The sequence below is a fragment of the Solanum stenotomum genome, chromosome 8 (assembly GCF_019186545.1).
Source record: "Solanum stenotomum isolate F172 chromosome 8, ASM1918654v1, whole genome shotgun sequence".
In the NCBI taxonomy this organism is placed as follows: Eukaryota; Viridiplantae; Streptophyta; class Magnoliopsida; order Solanales; family Solanaceae; genus Solanum; species Solanum stenotomum.
This window is the reverse complement of record NC_064289.1, coordinates 36685023-36709046: the sequence shown is the minus strand read 5'-3', so window position 1 is coordinate 36709046 and position 24024 is coordinate 36685023. Positions and strand designations below refer to the sequence as shown.

At 37.9% G+C, this 24024-nt stretch overlaps 3 protein-coding genes across 7 annotated transcripts in view; 2 read left to right on the top strand and 1 right to left on the bottom strand.

Moving 5' to 3' along the window:
* LOC125873377 (vacuolar protein sorting-associated protein 27) overlaps window positions 1-24024 on the top strand; it is a 1193133-nt gene that overhangs the window by 705208 nt on the left and 463901 nt on the right. The gene's annotated exons all lie outside the window — the stretch shown is intronic.
* The window catches only part of LOC125873368 (uncharacterized), a 414450-nt gene that overhangs the window by 234039 nt on the left and 156387 nt on the right, over window positions 1-24024 (top strand). The gene's annotated exons all lie outside the window — the stretch shown is intronic.
* On the bottom strand, window positions 5740-23980 carry LOC125873365 (ubiquitin-like domain-containing protein CIP73). Of its 3 annotated transcripts, none has more exons than XM_049554279.1 (16): window positions 23853-23980; window positions 20282-20433; window positions 19823-19940; window positions 19660-19731; window positions 19217-19335; window positions 19054-19125; window positions 14688-14831; window positions 14431-14500; window positions 14158-14333; window positions 9094-9258; window positions 8898-8969; window positions 8686-8818; window positions 8182-8592; window positions 7183-7532; window positions 6941-7021; window positions 5740-6001 (listed from the first exon to the last, which is right to left on the bottom strand). In XM_049554279.1, the coding sequence occupies exons 2-16, from the start codon at window positions 20408-20410 to the stop codon at window positions 5993-5995; spliced, it is 2121 nt and encodes a 706-aa protein (XP_049410236.1). In that variant the 5' UTR covers window positions 20411-20433; window positions 23853-23980; the 3' UTR covers window positions 5740-5992. The 3 variants fall into 3 exon arrangements, with proteins under 3 accessions (XP_049410236.1, XP_049410238.1, XP_049410237.1); XM_049554281.1 differs by having other exon boundaries at window positions 8686-8803; XM_049554280.1 differs by having other exon boundaries at window positions 20282-20437; window positions 23853-23972.

The window sequence follows — 24024 nt, the reverse complement described above, 5'->3', positions numbered from 1 at the left end:
TTGGAAGAAGGTGGAAGAGCTAGCTTGTAAGCAACTAGTCCAATCCTGCTGATCACCCGATAAGGCCCATAATATTTTGAACTCAACTTAGGGTTCTTCCTCAGAGATAAGGAAGTTTGCCGATAGGGTTGCAACTTTAAATACACTATATCACCAACTTGGAACTCCCTGTCAGTTCTACGATGATCAGTAAAATACTTCATCCTCTCTTGAGCCTTGTGGAGATTGTCCTTTAATAATTGTTGCATTTGTTCTCGGTGCATAATCACATCTTCAGCAGCAGGCACCACAGTGTCTAAGAGAGGCCCAAGAGAGTTGAGGTGGAGAATAACCATACAAGGCTTCAAAGGGGGTGAATTGGAGGCTACTATGGAAGTTAGTGTTGTACCACCATTCAGCAAAATATAACCACTTCTTCCAATTAGTAGGTCTGTTGTTAGTCATACACCTCAAATAAGTTTCAATACACATGTTCACCCTTTCTATCTGGTCATCTGTTTTAGGGTGGTAAGCAGAGCTATAGGACAATTGAACCCCTTTTAGTTTGAACAAAGCTTGCCAAAAATTGCTAAGAAACACCTTGTCTCTATCAGTGACTATAGAAGTAGGGGTACCATGTAAGGTCTGAACTCTCTTCCAAAACTTATCAGCCACAATAGTTGCAGTATAAGGATGAGATAGGGCTATGAAATGTGATGATTTTGTGAACCTGTCAACTACCACCAAAATGACATCCTTTCCTTGAGACTTAGGCAACCCCTCTATAAAATCCATACTAATATGAGTCCATGCTTGGTTGGGAATAGAAAGTGGTTGAAGAAGACCAGGATATGATACAGTCTCATCCTTGCTCCTCTGACAGATATCACATTCTGCAACATAATTGATTACCATTTGTTTCATAAGAGGCCAATAAAACACCCCGGATAACCTCTTAAGTGTTCCTAATTGACCGGAATGACCCCCTAATGGTGAGCTATGAAAAACATGTAGTAGTTGTTGTCTTAGTGTACCAGTAGATCCCACATAGATTTTTCCTTTCTTCCGCAGGATCCCAGATTGATAGTGCCACAGATTAGGACCTTGTAAGTCTACCACCAACTGAGTAATAAGATCGGAAGCAAACGTGTCACCTTCATAACTGGTTGTGATGTCTTGCACACAAGTTGGAACCGATGAGCTGATAGCTTGTAATTTATCATGCAAAGAAATTGTTTCTTCTTCGTGCACCCCTTCAAATTGTCTAGAAAGAGCATCAACAACTCGATTCTCAGCCCCTCTCTTGAACTTAACTTCATAGTCGAAGCCTAACAACTTGGTGAGCCCCTTTTGCTGGATAGCTGAAGTAACTCGCTGATCAAGTAAGTATTTCAGGCTGTGGTGATCAGTTCTTACCACAAAGTGTCTATACTGTAAGTAGATCCTCCACTTGTCTATAGCGCTAAGCAATTCCATGTACTCTTTCTCATAAATAGACATGCCCCTATGCTTCATAGCCAATACTTTGTTGAAATAGGCCACTGGCCTCCCTTTTTGCATAAGAACCGCACCAATTCCTGAGTGACTTGCATCTGTTTCAACTACAAATTCTTAAGAATAATCAGGTAAGGCAAGGACTGGGGTGTTAGACATAGCGTCCTTCAGAGCCAAGAAAGCAGTTTCAGCCTCATCACTCCACTTAAAACTGTCCTTCAGTAAGTGGTCTACATATTGTACCATAGTTGGCTACATACTTCCTGTAGTATCCCGTCAACCCTAAGAATCCCCTCAAAGCTCTCAAGGAAGAGGGTCTGGGCCACTGCACCATAGCCGCTACCTTTTCAGGATCAGTAGCTACCCCATGAGCACTAATGACATGACCAAGATATTCAACCTTAGATTGACCAAACAAGCATTTGGATCTCTTAGAAAAAAGTGAATATCCCCTCAATGTCATAAAAACAGTAGTAACATGCGTCACATGTTCCGCAAGAGACTGACTATATATTAAGATATCATAAAAAAAAACTAGCACAAACTTCTAGAGAAAATGTTGAAATACCTGATTCATCAGAGCATAGAATGTGGTTGGGGCATTAGTAAGCCCAAATGGCATCACTCGAAACTCATAGTGCCCCATATGTGTCTTGAATGTTGTCTTAAACACATCATCAGATTTCATTCTAATCTAATGGTAACCAGCTCTTAAATCCACCTTCGAAAATATCGTTGAACCATGTAACTCATCCAATAGGTCATCTACAATGGGTATGGGATACTTTTCTTTCACTGTAGCCTCATTCAACCCTCTATAGTCTACACAGAACCTCCAAGTCCCATCCTTCTTTTTCACTAGCAATGCAGGTGAAGAAAAAGGCGACTGACTAGGCTGAATAGTACCATGTGACAACATATCATTCACTTGTTTCTCCAGCTCCTCTTTTTGAAAGTAATTGTACCTGTAAGGCCTTAAGCTAACAGGCAATGATCCTGGCTTCAACGGAATTGAGTGATCTAAACTCCTCACTGGTGGTAAACCTTTAGGTTCGGCAAAGACATCTTCAAATTGTTGTAGCACCATTTTTATTGGTTCTCTAATGGTTTCCTGCTTAGTAGTTGTGTCCATGCTGACCATGAACAAGTGAGCCATCAAAGTCTAACCCTCCCTGATCAGTTTTCCCATCGTACCACTACTAATCATGTGAATACTTTCCTCTTCGGGAATAGCATGCAACACCACTTTATTGGTCTTTTTTCCAATAGTGACACTCCTCTTCTCATGGTCAAACTTGGTAGGGTTGTATTTTTTTCATCCAGTCATTCCCTAGGACTATACCACACCCTCCCAACTTGATAATCCTTAGATCTTCTCTGAATGATTTCCCTTCCATTTTCCAATTGAAACTCGTACAAGTAGAATTACATAACCAATAGTTACCATCAACAACAATGACTCTCATAGGAGAGCTATAAGTTTCCACATAACCTGTTTCCATCACAGCTTGTGAATCAATAAAGCTACGAGTGCTTCCTGAATCAACCATCACAGTTAGATTCCTATTCTTAGCTATTCCCTTTACTAGAATGGTATTCACCCCATTGTGATTGCCAGACAAGGCACTCAGATAAATAGCCTCTTGCATCTCATGTTGGATTTCCCCTTCAATTATCACATCAGTTAGGGCTTGCTCCTCTATTATTTCGCTAGTTTCAGTAGGTGTCGCCCAGGCCGCTTGCCCATCTTCAGTGATTCCCTTGATGCAATTCAACTGTCTATTCTTACATTTATGCCCTGGAGTATACTTTTCTCCATATCTAAAACAAAGATGGTTGTTATTCCTATATTCGTAAACTTCTGGACTCAACCGACAAATGGTTGGTCTAGTGGAAGTCATAGCTGATGGTTTTGGGGAAAAACTACTCACATGAGCCTTGATAGGTCTAGTATCAGTTTTGTCCTTCTTAAGAGCTGCTTCTATGGCCTTCTCTTGCATCCTGGCTTGTTCAATTGCAAAGCTAAGGGTAGTGGGCTTAAACATCTTAATAGCATACTTGATCTCCTCTGTGAGTCCTCCCATGAAACTAGATAGGAAATGAGCTTCATTCAAGGCCGGATTTCTTATCAACATCTCTGCTTTGAGATCCTCAAACCTTCCCAAATATTCATCTACAGATCTAGTCTGATTCAACTTGTTAAAGACTTCCACAATATCCTCCATTAAAATTTCTCCAAACCTAATACATAATTCTTCTTTGAACTCTACCCAGGTCAATACCCCTACACTCAGTACCATAGAGTTATACCATGTTTCAGCCATTCCATTAAGATAGAGTGTTGCTGCTTCAACCTTCAAGTTGTCAGCAGTTCTATGTAAATTAAAGTACCTTTCACACTTTCTGAGCCATACCTTAGGTTGGTGACCTTCGAAACTGGGCAATTCCCACTTAGGAGGGTGGATGAGAACTCCCTGGTGCCTTAAATTCCTATGTTCTTGTCCTGGAATGGGTAAAATGCCATCCCTTGAGGAATGTTCAAATCAGCAGCTACTGGTCTCCTTTCTAATGCAGTTAACCTTTCCACAATTTGTTCTAAAGCTCCTCTGATTCCCACCTGTGTTTCACAAATCTCACGATTACTATTAGCTAACCTTTCCATCGTATCTTTATGTCAATTTAGTCGATCGTCCATGGATTTGAATCTAGTACCATCCGCCATTATAGATCTTCACGCACAGGTCGCAGAACCTAGGCTCTGATACCAATTGTCAAGATCTAAACTAGAATAAAATCAACAACAACCTTTTGTGGGACAATTTTCTGATTTATAGTAATAAAACTTCAAACTATTACAACTAAGAATAGAAATACGAGTGTTGAATTGAACTACTCTACTGGGATTCCATATATGAGCTTCATATCTGCAGAAGAAGATAAGAAGAAGAAGAATTTAGACTGAGGGAGAAGAAGAAGAAGAAAGAGATCTGGAAAGAGAGAAGAAACGAGAAAAATACCAATTGATTTGTTGCCTTCTTCTCTCGTGGTTGTTATACGTATAACCAACTCGTTTGAGCTGGCAGCATCATAGCCCTTCAAGCTCATTAAACAACTTCCAATCGCAGCCGTCTATTGAATGGATTATTATTACTCTTCCGCCTCCCATATCGAATCCTCCTAACTACAGAACTTTATTTGCTCTTTATTTGAAAGCATAACATATATATATATATATATATATAAATATATGTTTTTTCCAAAGAACGTGGGTAGTTCTTACAAATATGTTATATAATTAAAATTTATTTTTAAATAAATAATTAATATTAAATTTGAAAACTTCCAAAAAAAAAGAGGAAGAAGAAGAAAAGTTCTAAACGTTAAAAACACAGTTTTTTTAGTGATTGAAATTTTTATTTTTAGATTTTTATATTTTAAATTAATTTTAATAATTCATGAATTCTTTTTTTTGTGGTGCTTACACATGACACGTTTTCTTCACCTACTATATATAGATAGATGATATGATATGATATATGATTGTTATTGTAACTCGTAGAAGACATCGACGGTACAATTGTCAGGTACCTCAACTCTTTCTTCTGCAATATATTTTTTTTCTAAATAGCTTACACATATTTAATGATTTGTTTAGTTAAATCAAGAATTATACTTAGATTTTTGTTGGGTAAATCTAGTTACTTATTTTATTTGATATTTTTGTGGAGTTGCATTTTAATTTTATTTACTGTTAGCCTACCTACCGTCATAGTATGTGTTAGGATTTGTGTTTTAGTTATTTATTTAACTTTTTGTATTTAAATAGGTTGAAATTGTGAAAGAGAGTCCATATGATCACAAAAAAATTCAAGTCTCGAGTCACTTAAGATTCTCTTCCATCGCTAGTATGTCAATTCTTCTAGAACATCAAATATAGACTAAAAAAGTTAGATCTAGGTCCTCTTGAATCCAATATATCTAATGACATGACAAATCGATAATAATATATTTAAAACCCACAAATTTAAAATTCTGAATCTACCTGTGTTCCCCAAGCAAGTAACCCTATCAACATATGAAAGAAACGTTGTTGATCCAACTTGTAATTTTTCCAAGTATCCCATCTTGTAAAGGTAATCGACTATTTAATCCTTTTGAGAGATAGTTCAGTTATTTTCATTTTTTGGCTTAACTAAGGTCTAAATTTTCCATTTCCAGTCCTCTTGTTATTTACGCATGAGTGAGTGTGTACGCAAAGGAGGAGAATTGTCCTATACTTCCTTCTAATTTATTTCTTCATAGCTCAATATTAGTTGCATTTCCTTTTGCTATCTCAATTTACAATCATCAAATGAAAGGAGTAAATATTCATTCTATATTCTGCAACTGACAAAATAAACGTTTCAATTTGTTTTGCAAATCCAAATATCACCAACAAAACCTCAAAGCAGTTCCGCTGCACCATAAAGTAGAGATACAACACAAAGCCGCATTACATTTTCTTGCTGAAACCACAAAATCACTCCCCCTGCACCATAAAGCAGATATATTATATTCAAGACTGGTTGACATACAAATCAGATAAAATCTAGTAAAAGACGGCACCAACTTCAGATCAGTATTTCATAAAAGTCCACCAAACCCAAAGATGGTGCTTGTACTGTAAGCTGGAACGTTCAACAAGTTCATAGGATAACTGATCCAATAAGAACACAATGGCAGTAAAGTCGAACTAAGATCATCCCCTCTGGTTATCCTAACAAGTCTTTTGGCTCACTCTAATAGCATACCTTTTGCATGATGGGTCAACAAGGAAATGGGAACAGCGGCTTCAAGACATTAGGTGTAGGAGCTTTGTAGAGGTGGAATCTTCTAGTTGTTCCTATTTGACTCGAAACTGATCGATCTAGCCATGAGTAGGTTGAAGAGAGCTCTTACACACCTTGGAGGACCCTACTTTACAATGGATACCCTAATGGGCCCATTTCAGGTCCAACCACATGTCCCTTTTTATCATGTGTTCACTATAATTCAACAATTCTTTTTTTTTAAAAAAAAAAATTCGACTTATAATGAAGGAGAAGTAATTAAATTTGTTCTTAAATCACTGAAGACAATCCGGTGAGGACGTTAACCTGAAAGAAAGATTTCTGTGTTATATATCACAAAGATCAATCTTCCACAATCGACTGATTGAAAGCCCAACTCTTTTGGAATACCAGAATTTCCTATTTCAGGTACTGAGTAGCAGTCAACAAGATGATAATCTAGTCTATCATACATGATGATTACAACAAACAATCCTAGTTCAGTTCAGAACAATGACAATATTATCCTTTTCTTGCTCTCTCCCTACTACTACTCTTCCTTCCATCTATTTGTTTCTTTTTTTTTTCTTTCAATTTTACTTTGAATGCATTCAGGGCTTTCTCTGTCCTCTTTTCTGGTTAGGATAAGGGGAAATTACCTTTTGACGCTTTGAGCTTGGTGGCAGTGGAGGATCGCGGCGCTGATGTGAAGAACTTGCATTCTCTGTGTTTTCTTGCACCTGCAGAAAAGCAAATGATACTGAAATATATAGTCTATTGTGGAAAGCTTTCAATTCTACAAGTGATAGGTGTTGCAAACTATTAAGTGTCTTTCCAAATCAACCTTGATTTCAAATTTGGCTTCATATAAGAAAATAAGATGTCAAGCAGATATATATACCTGTGTTTGACGACCATCGCTTCTATCTTCAGCCATATTTGATCGTTCACTAGGTAAATTAGCAGATGATGTTCCATTGGTTTCAGAAATAATTGGCATGATATGACGTAGAATATTTGATAGAAAAACCCCTTCATCTCCTGCTGCTTCTGTCTCCTGAGAATTACTATTGTTTTCCGCTTCCACACCATCTCCACTAGTGGAATTCATACTTACACCACGATCATTAACATTCTCATGATGAACAGATTCACCAGAGAATAATGACCTCAGAAGTTGGTCAACACTACTTTGGTACTGAGCAGAAAACTCTTCACCATTTGATGCTTCACTGAATGAGCTAAAGTTACCTGAAACCATTGTGACATATCAAATACGTAGAGATAGTTTTTGCATAAGCTTATATACTCAAATGGAAAATTAAAAGCAATGTCAGACCAAGTAAATGACAGCCAGATAACCACATTGCAATATCACCTGTCTCTTGGAACTCAGAAATAAACAAAAACTCTAACCAGATTTGACCATAAATACTTTTAACTCCTTTTTATCAAACTGGAGCATACGAAGCATATATATATTTTTTGATATGTAGCATACGAAGAATAGTGAGGAAACTGACATGTCAAAGCCTCAGTTATATTTAGTTCATACAAAACCTGGAAATATCCATCATGAAAAATGTTTCCTTTTAAGATGGAAGATTGATACACTAGACAAGAAAGGAAATCTATTGAACAATATATACCAGTGACCGACGAAGTTAATGAAAAAAGGTTAAATTCGTGACCAGTAAGATATACCGCAACTTTATGATAACAGATGTTGGATATGTTCACATTGTCAAGTGTGAAGATATCTACAGAAAGTCCACAAAACTTGTCAAAGTGCAACCATCTTCTACCTCATAAGATTTAGCATCATGTTCAGAGCCAAAAATTTGCAAGCGCTTTATAGATAAACCAACAGGAAGTAATAATTACAAAAAAAATTGGTTACCTTCAACACTAGGAAGTCCAGCATTTTGCTGTTGCCCAGCAGAATCAGGATTAGCTGGGTTTCGAGTCTCAACACCATGTAAATTATTTTGATCAGATTCTTGAGAAGCTCCTGAATTATTAGAATTCCCAGAACTGACATGTTGCACTCTAGCTAAAACTGGATAGAATATTCCCATGGGATTTCGAACTGAATCAGAAGTTGAACGCCCAATGGAAGCGGGAACTGCAGTAACTACAGTCCTAATAGGAACTACCCGCACTGCTGACTCCCTGGCAGAAGAGCTTCTAGTGCCTCCAGTGTTCTGTTGATCAGAACTTCCACCAATAGAAGCTGCTTGGCCAGCTTGCCCTGGTTGCTGTGAACCACCAGTAGGCTCTCTTCGATTCGGATTTGAAGCCATAAATGAACCTAATGATACAGGTCATTCAGTAAAAGAGAAGATAAACATGGCAGTCTTTGTAACTAGCAACAGCATAATAAACGCAAACAAGAAAGAGTAACCTGTTCGTATTCTAATGTCAATATTCCTTGGAATAAAGCCAGAACTAACAGATCCCCCAGAAAATCCAGTATTATTTTGTACAGTTCCAACAGGAACAGCCCCAAAGCTTGCATTTGGCTGAAAAGGTAATGGCTACACAATCAAAGGAACAACTATCAAGCATCCACACAATCGGCTGCATAATAAAGTATATATCTGACAAGAAAATAACCTGAACCATTATAGGATTGGGGCCAGCAGTGGACACAAAGACAGCGGGTCCAGCATTCACCACAGCATCATCCTACGGTTGTTTTTCCCTTGTCAGTACTTTTTACCTTCGTATAGCAGGATGAAAAGAGAAAACAACAAATCTGGGAAATAACCACAGAAAGGGTGATACCACACTCTTGAAATAGAAAACATACTGGTGTTTCGCCCATTCGCAATGTCATTGTCGTCCGACCAAGCTCAAGTAGCATAGCACCTATGTTTCGGAAAAGACCTCCTGTTCTCAAAGCATATGCTTGAATTCTCATTCTCTCCCCTGGATTTGTCACACTTGCTTGATTCTCTAGCAATGTCGAAAATTGCTGCACCAAAGGTCAGAAAATGAGACACACGAAAATCAATTGGCGCAACAGTACAACCCCCTAATGTAAGCTACCGGTACATCTCTAACCTCTAGGCATCTCTAGAGGACTTCCCTCGGGACTTTGTCGTAAGTTTTTTCAAGCTCAATGAACACCATAAGCAAATCCCTTTTCTTTTCCCAATATTTTTTCACCAGTTTCCTCAAAAGTACATTTTTCACTTTTGTTAATATTAAAATATTTTGCAAAATATGAGATAATCATTATTTTATATAATTTAGGATAAAATAGTTAAGTTCAACATGAAAAAGTTATTACATGTTGATTCCATAAAAAAGTTCATTAAATTAAGAAAAAGTAAAAAATGTCATTTCTTAACATGCATCTTTTGAAAGAAAAATAAAGCTTAAGTAAGAACAATTTAAGTTTATTGACTTCTCCAGTAATGTTTTGTGTGGTTTAATTTGAAAGAACATCTACAAAAGTATATTTCAATACCAAAGCTTTTAATTATTTATGTTTATTTATAAGTTAACCTTTTTATTTTTTGAGAAAGTAACAACTTGTATTCTATTTCCAAAAAATCAGGTTTCCTAATTACAATTGAGGTAGAGTATCCAGAAGATCTTCAACCCTTTAACAAAAAATTACAAAGAGCTTAAGACATCTATAACTGTTTCTAGATCTTCCATATACTCTTGTTTACACCAATAATGAAACAACACGAAACAATTCATCTTCATCTTCTCGATGTTGTTGCTCTTGTTCTGGTGGCACCTGAGGTTTCTTTGTGTCCAAGCGGACCACCAGATACAAGCTGGTATAATTTTCCACCTATCCTCGTGGTCAGAAATGTTAGCATAGCTGCTCCAGATCTTCAGGGTCTGAGCAATTTTCCTTGGCATCACCCAGCTCAGATCCTTCATATTTAGGAAAATTTCCCACGGTTGAAAGGTAATTCTGCAGTGTATGAATAGATGAGTTACTGTCTCAGCCTTTTCTTCACAAAGAGGCACCTAGGGCTTAGATGGATCCCCCTCTTCATGAGATTTTCTTGAGTTAACACAACTTGTTTAGCCAAAGCCAAGTAAAACAGGAAACTTTATAAGGAATTTTAACTTTCCATATAAGCTTTCAAGGTCAGTCATCAATCTGATTATCATAAGCATTAAGCTTTTTGTAGGCCCCTTTCACATTGAATCTACCTTGACTGTGGCCCTGCAACTCCAATCTATCTAGGTCATTTGAAGTTCCTTTGAATTGCTCCAACTTGCTGTAGAACTCAACTAACCTCAAAATCTCCCAGTCATTAAAAGGTCTTCTAAAGCTCAAATTCCATCCCTGTTCTGACAAAACTTAAGCCACAATGGCCCCTTGTTGTTGGTTTAGGATGTATATGCCATTAAAGGTATCCTTAAGGGAAGCTTGTTCAAGCCAGTTTTCTTCCCAGAAAGAAACCTTCCAGCTATCTTTTGTTCTTATACTACAATTCTCTCTTAGCTTTGGCCACAGATTCCTGATGGACCTCCAAAGGCTGATTCCGTAAGTGTCAGTGGCCATTTTGGTGGTCCATGCCATTTCATATTTCAACTGGATTACTTCTTTCCAGAGTACCAGTTCACTAGATGCAAGTCTCCAAAGCCACTTCATTATAAGGCATTGATTCTGTGTTATTAAGTTCCTCACCCCCATAACCCCTTTTTGTTTACTCCCAATCAGTGCATCCCACTTTACCAAGTGGAATTTCTTGGTTTCACTATTTCCTTCCCAGAGAAAATGTCTTCTTAGAGCATCCAATCTCTCAATGACCCCATCAGGGATAGGTGAAAAGGACATCATATATGTAGGCATTGAGTTGAAAACATTATTGATTAGTGTTAGTCTTCCTCCTAAGGAAAGATATTGACTTCTCCAGTTCACCAACCTTTTCTCACACTTCTCTACCACCCCATTCCATATATCTATAGACCTATTCTGAGCTCCCAATGGCATGCCCAGATAAACAGTTGGTAAATCCCCAATACTTCCACCAAGAATCCAAGCCAATGAGGTTAAAGCAACCTCATTAACTGGATATAAGAAGCTCTTATTCCAATTGATGTGTAACCCTGAGATTGCTTCAAAAAGAACAAAAATGACCCTGAGAATCATGAGTTGGTTCCTACTGGCCTCACAAAAGATCAGTGTATCATCAGCAGCATAGAGTAATCTCTAAGTTAGAACCTTCCCTGTTTGAAGCTCTAAATCCCTTCAACCAATTATTTTCTTGGGCAATTTTCAACATATCATTTAGACTCTCCATGGCAATGATGAAGAGGAAAGGAGATATTGGGTATCCTTGCCTTAAACCTCTCTGTGAGAAGAAGAATCCTTTAGGGGTACCATTGATAAGGACAGAATTTAACTGTGCTTATGCAAAACTTCATCCATCTTATCCCTCTGAATCCTCTTTTCGGGAGGGTCACCAGCAAAAAATTCCAATCAAAGTGGTCATAGGCTTTTAGTATATCTAACTTGCAAAGAATGCCAGGTATATTGCTTGACTCTATAATCCACTAGTTCATTTGCCATAAGGATGGCATCCATTATTTGCCTTCCTTTGATGAAAGCCAATTGTTGGGTGTCCACCAATTTGTGTAGACACTACTGATCAAATTGATAGGTCTGAAATGTGTGAGCTCTTTAGCACCCATCTCTTTAGGAATCAAAGCTACATAGGTAGAGTTGAAGCTTTTCTCAAAAACACATCTTTCATGAAAATTCCTGATTGTACTAATTACTCCCCCCCTTATTACTTCCCAGCAATGGACATAAAAAGCCATGGTGTATCCATCAGGGCCAGGAGCTTTGTTTCCGGCACAAAGTTTCACACATTCCCATATCTCCTGTTCCTCAAATTCGTTTTGTAACATTTGGTTGTCTTCAAAAGCAACTATGTGGTCTACCCTGCATCCATCAGATGGTCTCCATGTCTCTGTCAGTGTATAATCTTTGGTAGAAATCCACAATCTCCTTCTTTATAGCTTCTGGATTTTTGGTTGCTTCCCCATACACCATTAGTCCATCAATATTGTTATATCTTCTATGAGCATTTGCTGATCTGTGGAAAAAACTTGGTGTTGTTGTCACCCTGTTTCAGCCAGTTAACCCTTGATCTTTGCCTCAAAGCTATTTCCTCAAATTTAGCTATGTTTTCAAAATCTACAAGGAATTCATCTTTTGAGTGTGTCTCATCTTCTCTTAGTGTTCTTTGATCCTGAATTTCCTCTAATTCTGTCAGTTGATCAAGGATGCTTTGTTTCTGGATTGCTAAATTCCCATGGGAAGTTTTACTCCATTCAATTTATCTTTTAAAGCTCTCAACTTGAAAGTTAAGACAAAATCTGGCCTCCCTTCACAGACTATAGAGTTCCACCACACCTTAACTCTATCCAGAAAACGTTCTGTTTGCAACCACCAATTTTCGAATTTGTAATAAAATCTTCTAGGTTCCCATTTCCCACTTTGGAGCATTATGGGGGTGTGATCAGAGCTTACCTTGTGTAAGGTTGTCTGCTTGATGTTCTTGAATTCCTCATTCCATTCTTCAGAAAATAAGAACCTATCAAAACTGGCAGAAACATCATGTCTATCCCCTTTCCTCCATATGTAATTGCCCCCTATCAAATGCGGATCTTGTAGGCTCATATCCTCAATGAAATTAGACAGATCATTCATTGCTCTTGTGAATCTAGAGCAGTTTCTCTTGTCTGAAGGAAATCTGACTGTGTTGAAATCCCCACATACTACCCAAGGCCCATCAAACAGTCCTCTAGCTGAGCCTACTTCCCACCATACTTCTTCCCTTTCTACTCTGTTGTTTGGAGCATAGACACCTCTAAAGAAACCAAGTGACGTCTTGGTTCTTTCCATTGAACTTAGAGGATATGCCCCCAAACTACTTACTTCTCCTGTCCATACTTTCTCATTCCATAGAATTAGGATACCTCTCCTTGTCCCACTAGCTACCAGTTGACAGAATCTGACCCCTCTGTTAGCCCACAATTCTTTAACCAAATTCTTGATATCTCCTTGAATTTTTGCCTCTTGAACGCAATAAACATCAGCTTTTCATTCATGAATTAAAGTTTTAATGCTACACCTCTTGCTTGCCTATTGATTTCATCATACAACAATATTCTGACATTAAATATTTTTTATAATTAGTTGAATATTGTATATCTTTTGCAAAATTTAAGTTCGCCAATATGGATCCAAATTGAGAGGAACAAATGAAATTGATTTTACATATGATAAAGCTCAATTGGATCATCGGAGACTATAATCTCAAAAAAATAGTAGAATAGAAATTAGAAGAGCTTTTGTGCATGCATTTGTTTTTTTTTTTAAAAAAAAAAAAAAGTAATATATAAACTGCGGAAAATCTTCTCCTTTAACTTCCAGAAACCTATTTGTACTTCAATATTTTAGAAGAGCTTAAAAAGTGGCAAACTAATGTTACAAAAACAAAGAAGTAATAGCAGAAAAAATTAAAAATATCAATATATTTATTTTTAACGTTAGTTTGGGACCGGGCTTAGCACAGGCCAAATGATACTAGTTTTTAGATAAAGCAGGAAACTGGTAGCATATAATTCTTCAGGATAAGAATTAAGCATCCCTCACTTACTCAATTGAGTTCAAGAATCTATCCTTCCCTAAGGCTAAAACTCCGCCAAGTGTGTGTGTATATATATATAACCAAGAAATATTCCGCAATAGGGTTCAAGCCCGTGATACGCCCAACCACACATCAGGCATTGCACTCACCCCTCTGACCAAAGTCCGGGAGTGGAAAAAAATACTCTTACCAGATATTAGCAGTTTTAAATAGAAACTACTAAAAGTACAAGCACATACCGACAAACACTCTACCACTTGTTCCATGAATAATTGTCTCGTCAAAATAATCACTTCTGCCAAGGATGCAGGTGTCGGAAACCCCCTCTCTCCGATTGAATGAGTGGTAGCCTCCAAAGCTGTTCTATCTGCTACATGTACACCAGCAGATTGTGTAGTCTCACTTTGTCCTCTAACTGCCAACACCAAATTTCAGTTAATAAGAATAGCTCTTACCCCCCCCCCCCCCTGTAGGAGGCAAGAATATGTAAAAGAAGAGAAAGGGACTTTTACCATTGGCTCTGAACTCTGCAGTTAAATGGATCAAGTACTGGGTCAAGGTTGTAAGAGAATCAGGAATAACCTGCATGAAAAGAACAAAGATATTAACGTGGAAAACAGAGGAGATGGAGTACAAAAACATATGAACAATGTTCTGCCATCTGAAATGATGCATGAGACGGTCAACATGTTGGTTACATGTTGAATGAAGAGTGTGCCCCAAAACATGAAGCAGAATTTGAAGTCGAAATAATTGATGCAAAATTTACCCGTGCTTGCAGAGCTTCTGGTGGGACATCCATCGGACGTGCAGAAGCACTAGTAGTGACGCTGGATTGATCCCTTGTATGAGCTTGCTCAGTCTGTGATCTACCAGAATCTCTAATATTTCCGAGACTTGCCGGACCAAAACCCTGCAAAGAATACAGCATGCATGTTTACAAAGTCACAAACGATTATCCCACGGCCAAGACTGAAACTCCTCCCAACCCCACATATGGGATGTGTGTTCATTAAGACCAGGGTACTTAGTCCATACATAACGACCATAACGGAAAAACTACTTGCCTCAGTTCCAAACCAGTTGGATTGGCTATATAGATCCTCACTAACCATGTTCAACAATTAAATTCATTTCGGGCCAACATTTCAAAAAATAAAAATGATAAGTACTTGAAGTTCTCTATATTTATTGGCATAAGAATATGCAATAGGGAGATAAGTCTTATAGAATGAATAGGAATATAAAATAGGGATAAAAGACCCTTAGAAAGCATAGGACCTAAAGTAAATGTATAAACATGACTAAAATAAATTCCCAAGAGATTTGGTATCGCCTATATAAATCTTTTCATTGTGTCCTATCTTTCCCAAGAGATGATTTAAGTCTACCTCGTCCCTTTTTAACACTCACCAGAATTTCACACCTGTGGGTCGATGCATTAGAAGGTCGACATAGAATATGGCCAAACCATGCAACGCGACCATAATGGAACAACACATAAGATTATTGGGACTTCCCAACATAACTTGCATTCAAACCAAACGACCCCTTCCACCTAGTGACAAGTATTGGGACTTCCAACTGGATAGTTTCTTCTCACACTTCTCAATGACACCATTCCAGATTTCCTTGGATTTGGATTTGGATTTAGCTCTTAAAGCATACCAAGATGTACAGATGGAAGGACCCTACTTCTCCTCCCCATGTTGAGGGTAGGAACTCCATATCATTGACTTCATTAATTGGATACAGTGAGCTCTTCCTCCAATTGATGTGCAGACCAGACAGTATACACAGATTCAAATAGAACCAAAATCACCCTCAGATACTTCAGTTCACCCACATTTGCATCACAGAAAATTAGAGTGTCATTTGCATATTGTAAGTGTGATCTTCATGCTAATGTTGTCCCTCCTATCCATTTCAAAACCATTAATCCAGTCGATGTGCTTAGCAGTTGTTTTCACTATATTGTTTAAAACTTCCATTGCCAAAATGAACAAGAAGGGGAACTAGGGATCACCTTATCTTAGCCCTCTTTGAGCTTCGAAAAAACAAGAGGAGAGCCATTGATCAAAACTAAAAAGCATATTGTGGAAATGCAATGCCTGATCCAATTGATTCATGTTCCTCCAAAGCCCATCCTCTTTATAATCTCCAGTAAGAACCCCAGTTGACATGATCATATGCCTTTTCTATATCAATCTTGCATAATATTCCATGTTTATTCTGTTTGAGTCTTGAATCAACAACTTCTTTAGACATTAACACAGCATCCATATTTGCCTCCCCTTGATAAAAGTCATTTGTTGAGAATCTGCCAGTTTTGCCATCACCTTTGTTAATCTCTCAGTCAGTACCTTTGGAAACAGCTTATAGATACTTCCTATCAAACTAATAGGCCTGAAGTCTCTCAATTACTAAACTCCTTTCCTTTTTGGGATTAGAGCTATAAAAGATGCATTAAAGCTCTTTTCAAATACCACATGTTCATGAAAATTCCGGAATGCATCTATAATGTCTTGTTTCATTATCTCCCAACAAGTAAGGATGAAATCCATAGTGAACCCATAAGATCCTAGGGTTTTGTGTCTAATACACCACAAAACCTCTTGTTCTTCAAATGTAGATTGCAAAGTCTCCTTTTCTTGCTCTGAAATAGCGGGGCAGTAGGCCAAATTGTAAACAGGTCTCCAGCTCTCTGTTTCTATATATAACTTCTGATAAAAGTCAATGATCTCCTCTTTAATTCTTGATGGATCTTCAATAATTTCTCCTTGAATCATCAGCTGGACTATATTGTTGTATCTCTTATGAGCATTTGTGAAAGAACTTGGTGTTCTTATCGCCTTCTTTTAGCCATTGTATCTTGGATCTTTGACTTCATAAAATTTCTTCAATTTTGACAAACTCCTCATACTACATAAACAGTGTAGCTTTCCTCACATTCTCCTCCTCATTTAATGGTCTGTGATCCAGGATAGCCTCTCATTCAGATAATTGCCCAAGTAGATTCCTTCTCTGAGAACTGAGATGTCCTTGATAACTTTTACTCCACTCCTTAAGCTTTGATTTGAGGGCTTTGAGTTTATAAACGAGGATGAAGTCTGGCTTCCCTGAGGGCTAAAAGAACTCCATCAGTACCTGCCTCTGTCCATAAATACTACAGTTCCCAGCCACCACTTTATCTACTTTGAAGTAGATTTATTATGTGCCCATGTTCCACATTGCAAAGCTATTGGATTGTGATCTAAAACCAGTCTTTGCATTAGAATTTGTTATATGTTGCTGAATTTGTCAGCCCATTCCTCTAAAATAAGAGTTCTGTCAATCCTAGATGTTGTGAGGTAGTTATCCCCTTTAAACCATGTGTAGATTTCCTCCCTTCCAAGTTAAGATCAATCAGCTTCATATCTTCTAAAGAGTCAAAAAATTCCACAATATTTTTGGATCTTCTCTTGCAATTACTCTTTTCTGTGGGGTATCTAACTAGATTACAGCTCTGCACTAATTTCATCCTATACTATTCTACTTTCAATGCCACAATTAGGGGCATATACACCTGTTAAATGACAAGAGTATTCCTGAAGAAGAGTTCAAATTTGCAAGTAATAGTATAAGCTCCAATTTCTAGAACCTCCCCTTTCCACACGCTACTGTCCCACAACAATTAAATTCCCCCCTTGAACCATTAGCCTTCAGATATGCATATCTCACCCATCTACATCCCCATATTTGATTAATCATCTCTTTACATCCCCCTCCAATTTGGTTTCTTGGAGGCAGGATATCTGTGTTCCAATCTATAACCAAACTCTTCACTAATCTTCTTTTATCCCTCTCATTCAGACCCCTTACATTCCATGAAACAAGTTGGAAATTCATGAGTCATTTGTTGTCAAACTCTTTCCCCTGCTCCTGTTGCCACTGTCCTTAAATTTCACGTCAAAAGATACTAGGTCTTTTAGTTCCTGTATACCTTTGAATCTAATTTTCTTGAATTCCTTCTCCATCATTCTCATATGTCTACTACTATCTATTCGTCTCAAGAGTTCCATTACTGCCTCCTCATGTCCCTAAATTTCACCCCAATCAATTTGCTCAACTTGATCAAATTTTGCTTTGCTTCCTTCCTAGATGAACCCAAATAGTTCAATTACTGCCTCCTCATATGCTTTGCTCCCTTCCTAGATGGAAGCTCAACCAGAAACTGGGAGTCATTCATAACATATATGTTGATTCCGTGAGAAGGCTTCCACATACTGCAAACCCATCTCCATATGTCAGTCAGAGTTGGCGTTTCTTGCTCATGTCCAAAAGTTTCCCCACAATACATCTGCCAAGCACATCGTCTTCTGAAACTATAGAGCTTCCAGGGAGGGTGATTCTGCAGGGAGTGATCTGTGGTGTCAAACCTTTAATTGCTTCTGTTGGATTCAACAAAAGAAGATTTGATCTGATGTTGTCTAATAACTGCTGTTTTCTCACCCCTTTCTGAGACCCCAATGAACTTTGTAACTTTCTGAGCTGTTTCTATCCATACATCATTTCATGTAGTCTCAGGAGTTGTAATAACTGACCAGCTGCCGCCTTGTATGTAGTCTCAGGAGTTATAATAACTGACCTCCTGCCCCCTTGTATGTAGTCTCAGGAGTTATAATAACTGACCTGCTGCCCCCTTGTACTAAAGAATTCAGCAAAGTGATGCTTTGTTTTCCATCTCCCAACTGTAATTCTTTGCTCCTTTGAAGCTTCAATAAGTACTTGGACTAGCCATCGCATAACTTTAAGGATTAAAGTTACTTTCCTCATACCTGCTACGCTCAGTCCATTCAAACCATGTTCCTGACCTAGAACTGAACTTAGAGATGTCATACGATTTAAATCTAGCGTGAAGGTAAATCCTTTCTTCCCCCATGTAAAAGTTGTGGTTCTAAATTCTGAAAAGGTGAAAGAAATAAGGGTGAAAGCTAGCACAGAAGGTGATAGCTTGGCCTGAGAAGACGAAAGAAAGTTTCCGGCTGAGAGATTTTGTCCATGGGATAATTTTAAAACCACATTTCAATCATCCATAGAAAAGGGAAAAGGACAAACTACAGCATAGGATCATGAGTGAAACCTTTGATACTTACATGGAGATCAATCCCCTCATTCCCACCGCCAGCGCTTGCAATTCCAAAAGATCCAAGCACAGCTGTTACAATCTTAAAATATGAAACAGAAAAAATGAGTTCCGTCTCCTGAATTCTGACAGCACATACATCATGAAAAGGAAGAAAGAATGATAATGCCTACGCGATTCAAATCAGGGAAAATTCCATCTCCATGATCAGATGAGCTGTAGGTTCCAACTACCACACCAGGACTCACTCGGTTTCCTTGACTGTACCCAGCACTTGATGCAGAAGCAGTTGCTGCAATTTTAAACTTAATGGTTATAAGGAACTCGTGACATGACAGAATCCATATAAAGTTTCAAGACATGACAGAACCCATATAAAGAATCTATCATGGTATTGTCTTCTGTACATTTTCCAGTACTGTCCGACTTCGATTACATCCATTAATAATCAAGTTTCCCAAGCTTTCTAGCTCCCCAAAGTTGAAGGATTATAAGATAAATCAAGACAACAAGAACGAAGACTAACACAATGGAAGTTCATACAGCTCTCTGAAGCTATAGTTCTTCATGTTTATTTTCAAATGGAATTCAATAGTTTGTCCAAATCATAACAAACCTTGGGGATCAGGGGTACTGTCTGATGAAGGTTGCCTCACAACCAGATGCAAAGTGTGACCGTCTTCCACATCTATTTGCAAATCCGTGAAGGAGCTCAAATTCCTAAATCGTATATTAGGTGCATGCTATGTTCCTAAATCACATGAGAGTCAAAAGGATACGGTAAGCGGAAAGCAGCTGGTCATCCTTCAACACTTTTCCACGGCATATGAGCCGTTGTTGTTCTGTCAAGACACCAGTAACTGTCGCAATTTGTTCCTTCAATGCAGGGACTGGAACCTGTATTGGAATTGACAAAAGGTATTAGAATGAGTGTCAGAATATTCTAAAAGTCAAACAGATAATACTACAGTCAACTTTTAAACTCTTAGTTCAAGAGCATGATTGGTCTTTGTGATTGTATTCCAATATCCAACAAGAATGCACATTGGCAACTCTCACAGATACAGAAAATCGGTGTATATGGAGCAATAATTACTTGAAATTCTACTGTTTGAAGAACTATATAAACAAATTACAAATAGACCGATTGGCCTTGATGTTTTTATTGTTCCCCCTGTTTGATAGGTAGCACAGCTCTTTTTCTTAAAGAATTGAAAATAAAAGCAATAGATATTTACACATTTATCCACTCGCAATGTATACGTCTGTGAGTCCAACATCTTTATCTTTATCTCAACTGTGGTCTCAGGACATTCAGCCTCACCACTTCCACAAATCTGCACATCTTCAGCACCGTTGCTAACCATCTTCTCCAGGTTTCTTTCGACCCCTGACTAGCAATCAAATGACAAACAAATGTGAAAATAAAGTGAAAAAATCTGCAGTAAAAAAACAGAAAAACTATGTGGCAGTTATATTGCAGAAGAAAATATGAGTATCCAACAATTATCCATTAAACCGATACATCTCGGGGCATGTATAACCCTGTTTCGTTGTAAACTAGAAGAGGGAAGGGCAAATGAAGAAATTGTCTCTTCCATTTTTTGGTTTGTTAAAATAGGTATTGAAAGAAAAATAGAAGAGAAAACAGTCCTCTTTCATTGCATCCCACCTTATCTTTTACTATCTTGGCAGAGAAACTGGAAAAAGTTGTCAAATCAATCAATCAACTAAGCTTCGATCCCAAGCTAGTTACATCTTCAATATAGATCCTTTTACATATTCTCCCAGTTCAAGCCAATTCCATTCCAATACTGGTAGTAACTACTCTTTTAAGGCAAATTAAGGGTTTTAAAACTGCAGGTTCCTAAAACCTCAGACTTGCCCCTACCCAATCTCAATGTAAGTGGAACCACAACATTATAGTCTTAATCTCAAATTAATTTGTATCACTATAAAGATCATTTGCCTCTATTGTGATACAGTCAAACCCCTTATTTTGAGTCTTTACGCCTAAAATAATGTTTTGAGACTTTCTACAAGTTGTTTTTACCATTTGGGACTTGTTGGGGTGGTTTGGTTTGAGACCGAAGGAGCTTGGGTGAGGTTTTCGGACCATTGGAACAAAAACTGCAGATTCAGTATATTGTTGTCAACTTGTGCACCACGATCACGGTCACCCTGCACAATTGCAAACAATGCTATCCCTCAGTATTGCGCAATCGTGCATGAAGATCCCGATAAGCTAAGTGGCCAATCACTGTAGCGTGATCATGTCCCATCTTCAGTGATTGTGTAAGCAAATGCCTAGGTCCTAGCCAGCCCACCTTTGTTCAGCACGATTGTGCAAGGTATGCAGTGACAGCGGTAATGTCCATTATTAAACGCACCAGATTTAGCCAAAACTAAGTTTAATTTTCCATGTTTTAAGGGTTCTAAGCTACAGGATTTCACGATTTCACTCTTTCTGAAAAGTAACCACCTAGTCTTTGAGGTAAGGTTTATAATAGTAGCTTTGGATTATATACATGTTTTCCTTTGAATTTTTAAGATCAAAACATGTATTTTCTAGTGTTTTAAGTTGGAATTAACCCTAACTCGTTGAATCACCTAAATTGAGATTAGACCAAGTAAAGCAAGTCAAGATAGGATTTTGACTATAGATTTAAATTCCCTAGCTTACGGGTGATCTGCTAATATAATTTGTTCCGGGTTTTGACCCCATTGACCCATATTCGACTTTGACCAAAGCCTAGATTTCTAAGATGGGTCCAATGGACGTAAATTAACCCCAAGGTTCATTAATTTGGATAGATTGAGAATTTTAGCAATCCTTGGTGCGGGGAAAAGCTATTTTACATCGGTAGCTTTTATGGATACCAGGTATGTTTAGACATTGACCTTAGAAAAGCATGTTTAAGAAAATCCAAATGTCTACTATAAGTTAGGGGGTGACTATGTAAACAAGGAGACGAGTGTATACATATACACAGGTATTTACATTCAAGTCACGAAAATTGCTAGTATTTATGAATTGTGTGTATTATCTAAAACATACATATGATATGAGTTTATAGGCGTTCTCATATGCTTTATTTAGATATAAGGAGATTATATGTCAAGTGGACTAGTTACGGGTGAAAATGTTGATTTTTTGGGTGGGAAAAGGCAACCTAAGGAGGGCAAGCAAGAAGGGGAGGGCAAAGTAGTGATGTATGGGAGAAGGAATAGGAATATGGGAAGTGTGTGGGGTAGAATAAGGAAGGAAAAGGGCGGGGGTTGCAAAGAAGTTATTTGATAGATAATAAAATTGTTAGTTGGAATGTGAGATGATGAATGACACAAACAAAAGGGTCATCATCAAGATAGGGATTAGAGTGTAGGTGAAATATGACCAGTTACAGGCTCAGGGAAACGCAGGGGGGATATTGTCACTTTGGGATGAAAGGAAGATTGAGATATGGAGGTGAAGAAAAGGGATTATATGGTAGCAGCGACATTTAAAAATATTGGGAATGGGACAGAATGGGAATTTGGTGGAGTTAATGGTCCTGTTTGGGAGGGGTCTAAGGTGGCTTTTTGGGGAGAAATGGGGACAGTTTTGGGACAGTGGAATATCTCATGGGTACAAGGTGGGGATTTTAACACCATCAAATTCCTGAAAGAGAGGGTGAGGCATAAGGTGGTTCCTAGGGAAATAAAGGAGTTCTCGGAGCATTGATAACTTTTTTCTTATTAATCTTCCATTGACAGGTGCTGCTTTCACTTGAGTTAGGTCGTAGGATTCATCTTTTAGATAGAGACTCGTTCTAGGTGTATGCCTCATGGAAGGAGTTTGCTCCAAAAGTTATACAAACTATCCTTATGAGGTTGACATAGGATCATTCATCCATTTTGTTAGATGGTGGAAGAGAAGAACTCCCTTTAGATTAGAGAACATGCGGTTAGGAGAGACGGACTTCATGAAAAAATGGTTAGATGTTGGAACAACTACGATGTGGTGGAAAACTGTCATTCAGGCTAGCAAAAAAGCTGAAGATGCTTAAAAAGGAAATAAATGTGTGGAACAAAGTGGTGTCTGGAAGGGTACAAGTGAAAATAAAAGGGACTATGAACGATACGGGGGAACAAGGTGGGACTTGGGAGAACTGTCCATAAAGCCATCAACTTTAGCCACATATGCTAAAATTTATAGTAGCCTTGATTCTTTTTGTGAACTGTCCATGAACTCATCAAGGATTATTGTAATTAACCAATCCACTGAAAACCAAATGAATACACTGAAAAACTTAGAGCTCAGGCATAGAAACATTTCATCTAGCCAACCCAAATTAGTTTGCAATTGAGGATAAGTGATGTTGCTTTTGTTCAGCAATAACCAAAGAGGATAACAAGCTGAATACATGTCTCTGTACACAGAAAAGTGTCAAATCAACAAAGATGTTCTTGTAATCGAGTGGCCATCACAGCTTATCTGAAAACTCAACCAACGAAAACGTCCTGCATTCTCTAACGAAAAAAAAAAAACAATCTTGCTGTATGAAGTTGGTTATGCTAAAAAATAGACCATGAATTACCATATGCCTAAACAGGAGTGAGAGCATAAACATAAACAGTACAACTTCATATATATACCTGAAACTCCTATACATAGAAAGTAACAGAGAAAATTCTAAAATTGATGAGATGAAGTACAAAAGTTTTTACCAGTTTCCTGATTTGATCAATCAAAAACAAGAATCAGGAACCCTAGAGATTAACGATGTATAAGAGAAGAAAGATGAAAAGTAAAGAGAATCAGATACAAACCAGGAAGAGAGCTTGATCGACAGCGTTTCGTAACAAGTATCTACTCAGTGGAGCGGACAACAAACAGAGCTGATGTCTCTCTCTTGCTATTTTTCTGTCTGAACGCAGCAGCAACTGTAAGATGAGATCCCTTCTTACATGCCTATAATACTTTGCTTACCTGTTTATTTTC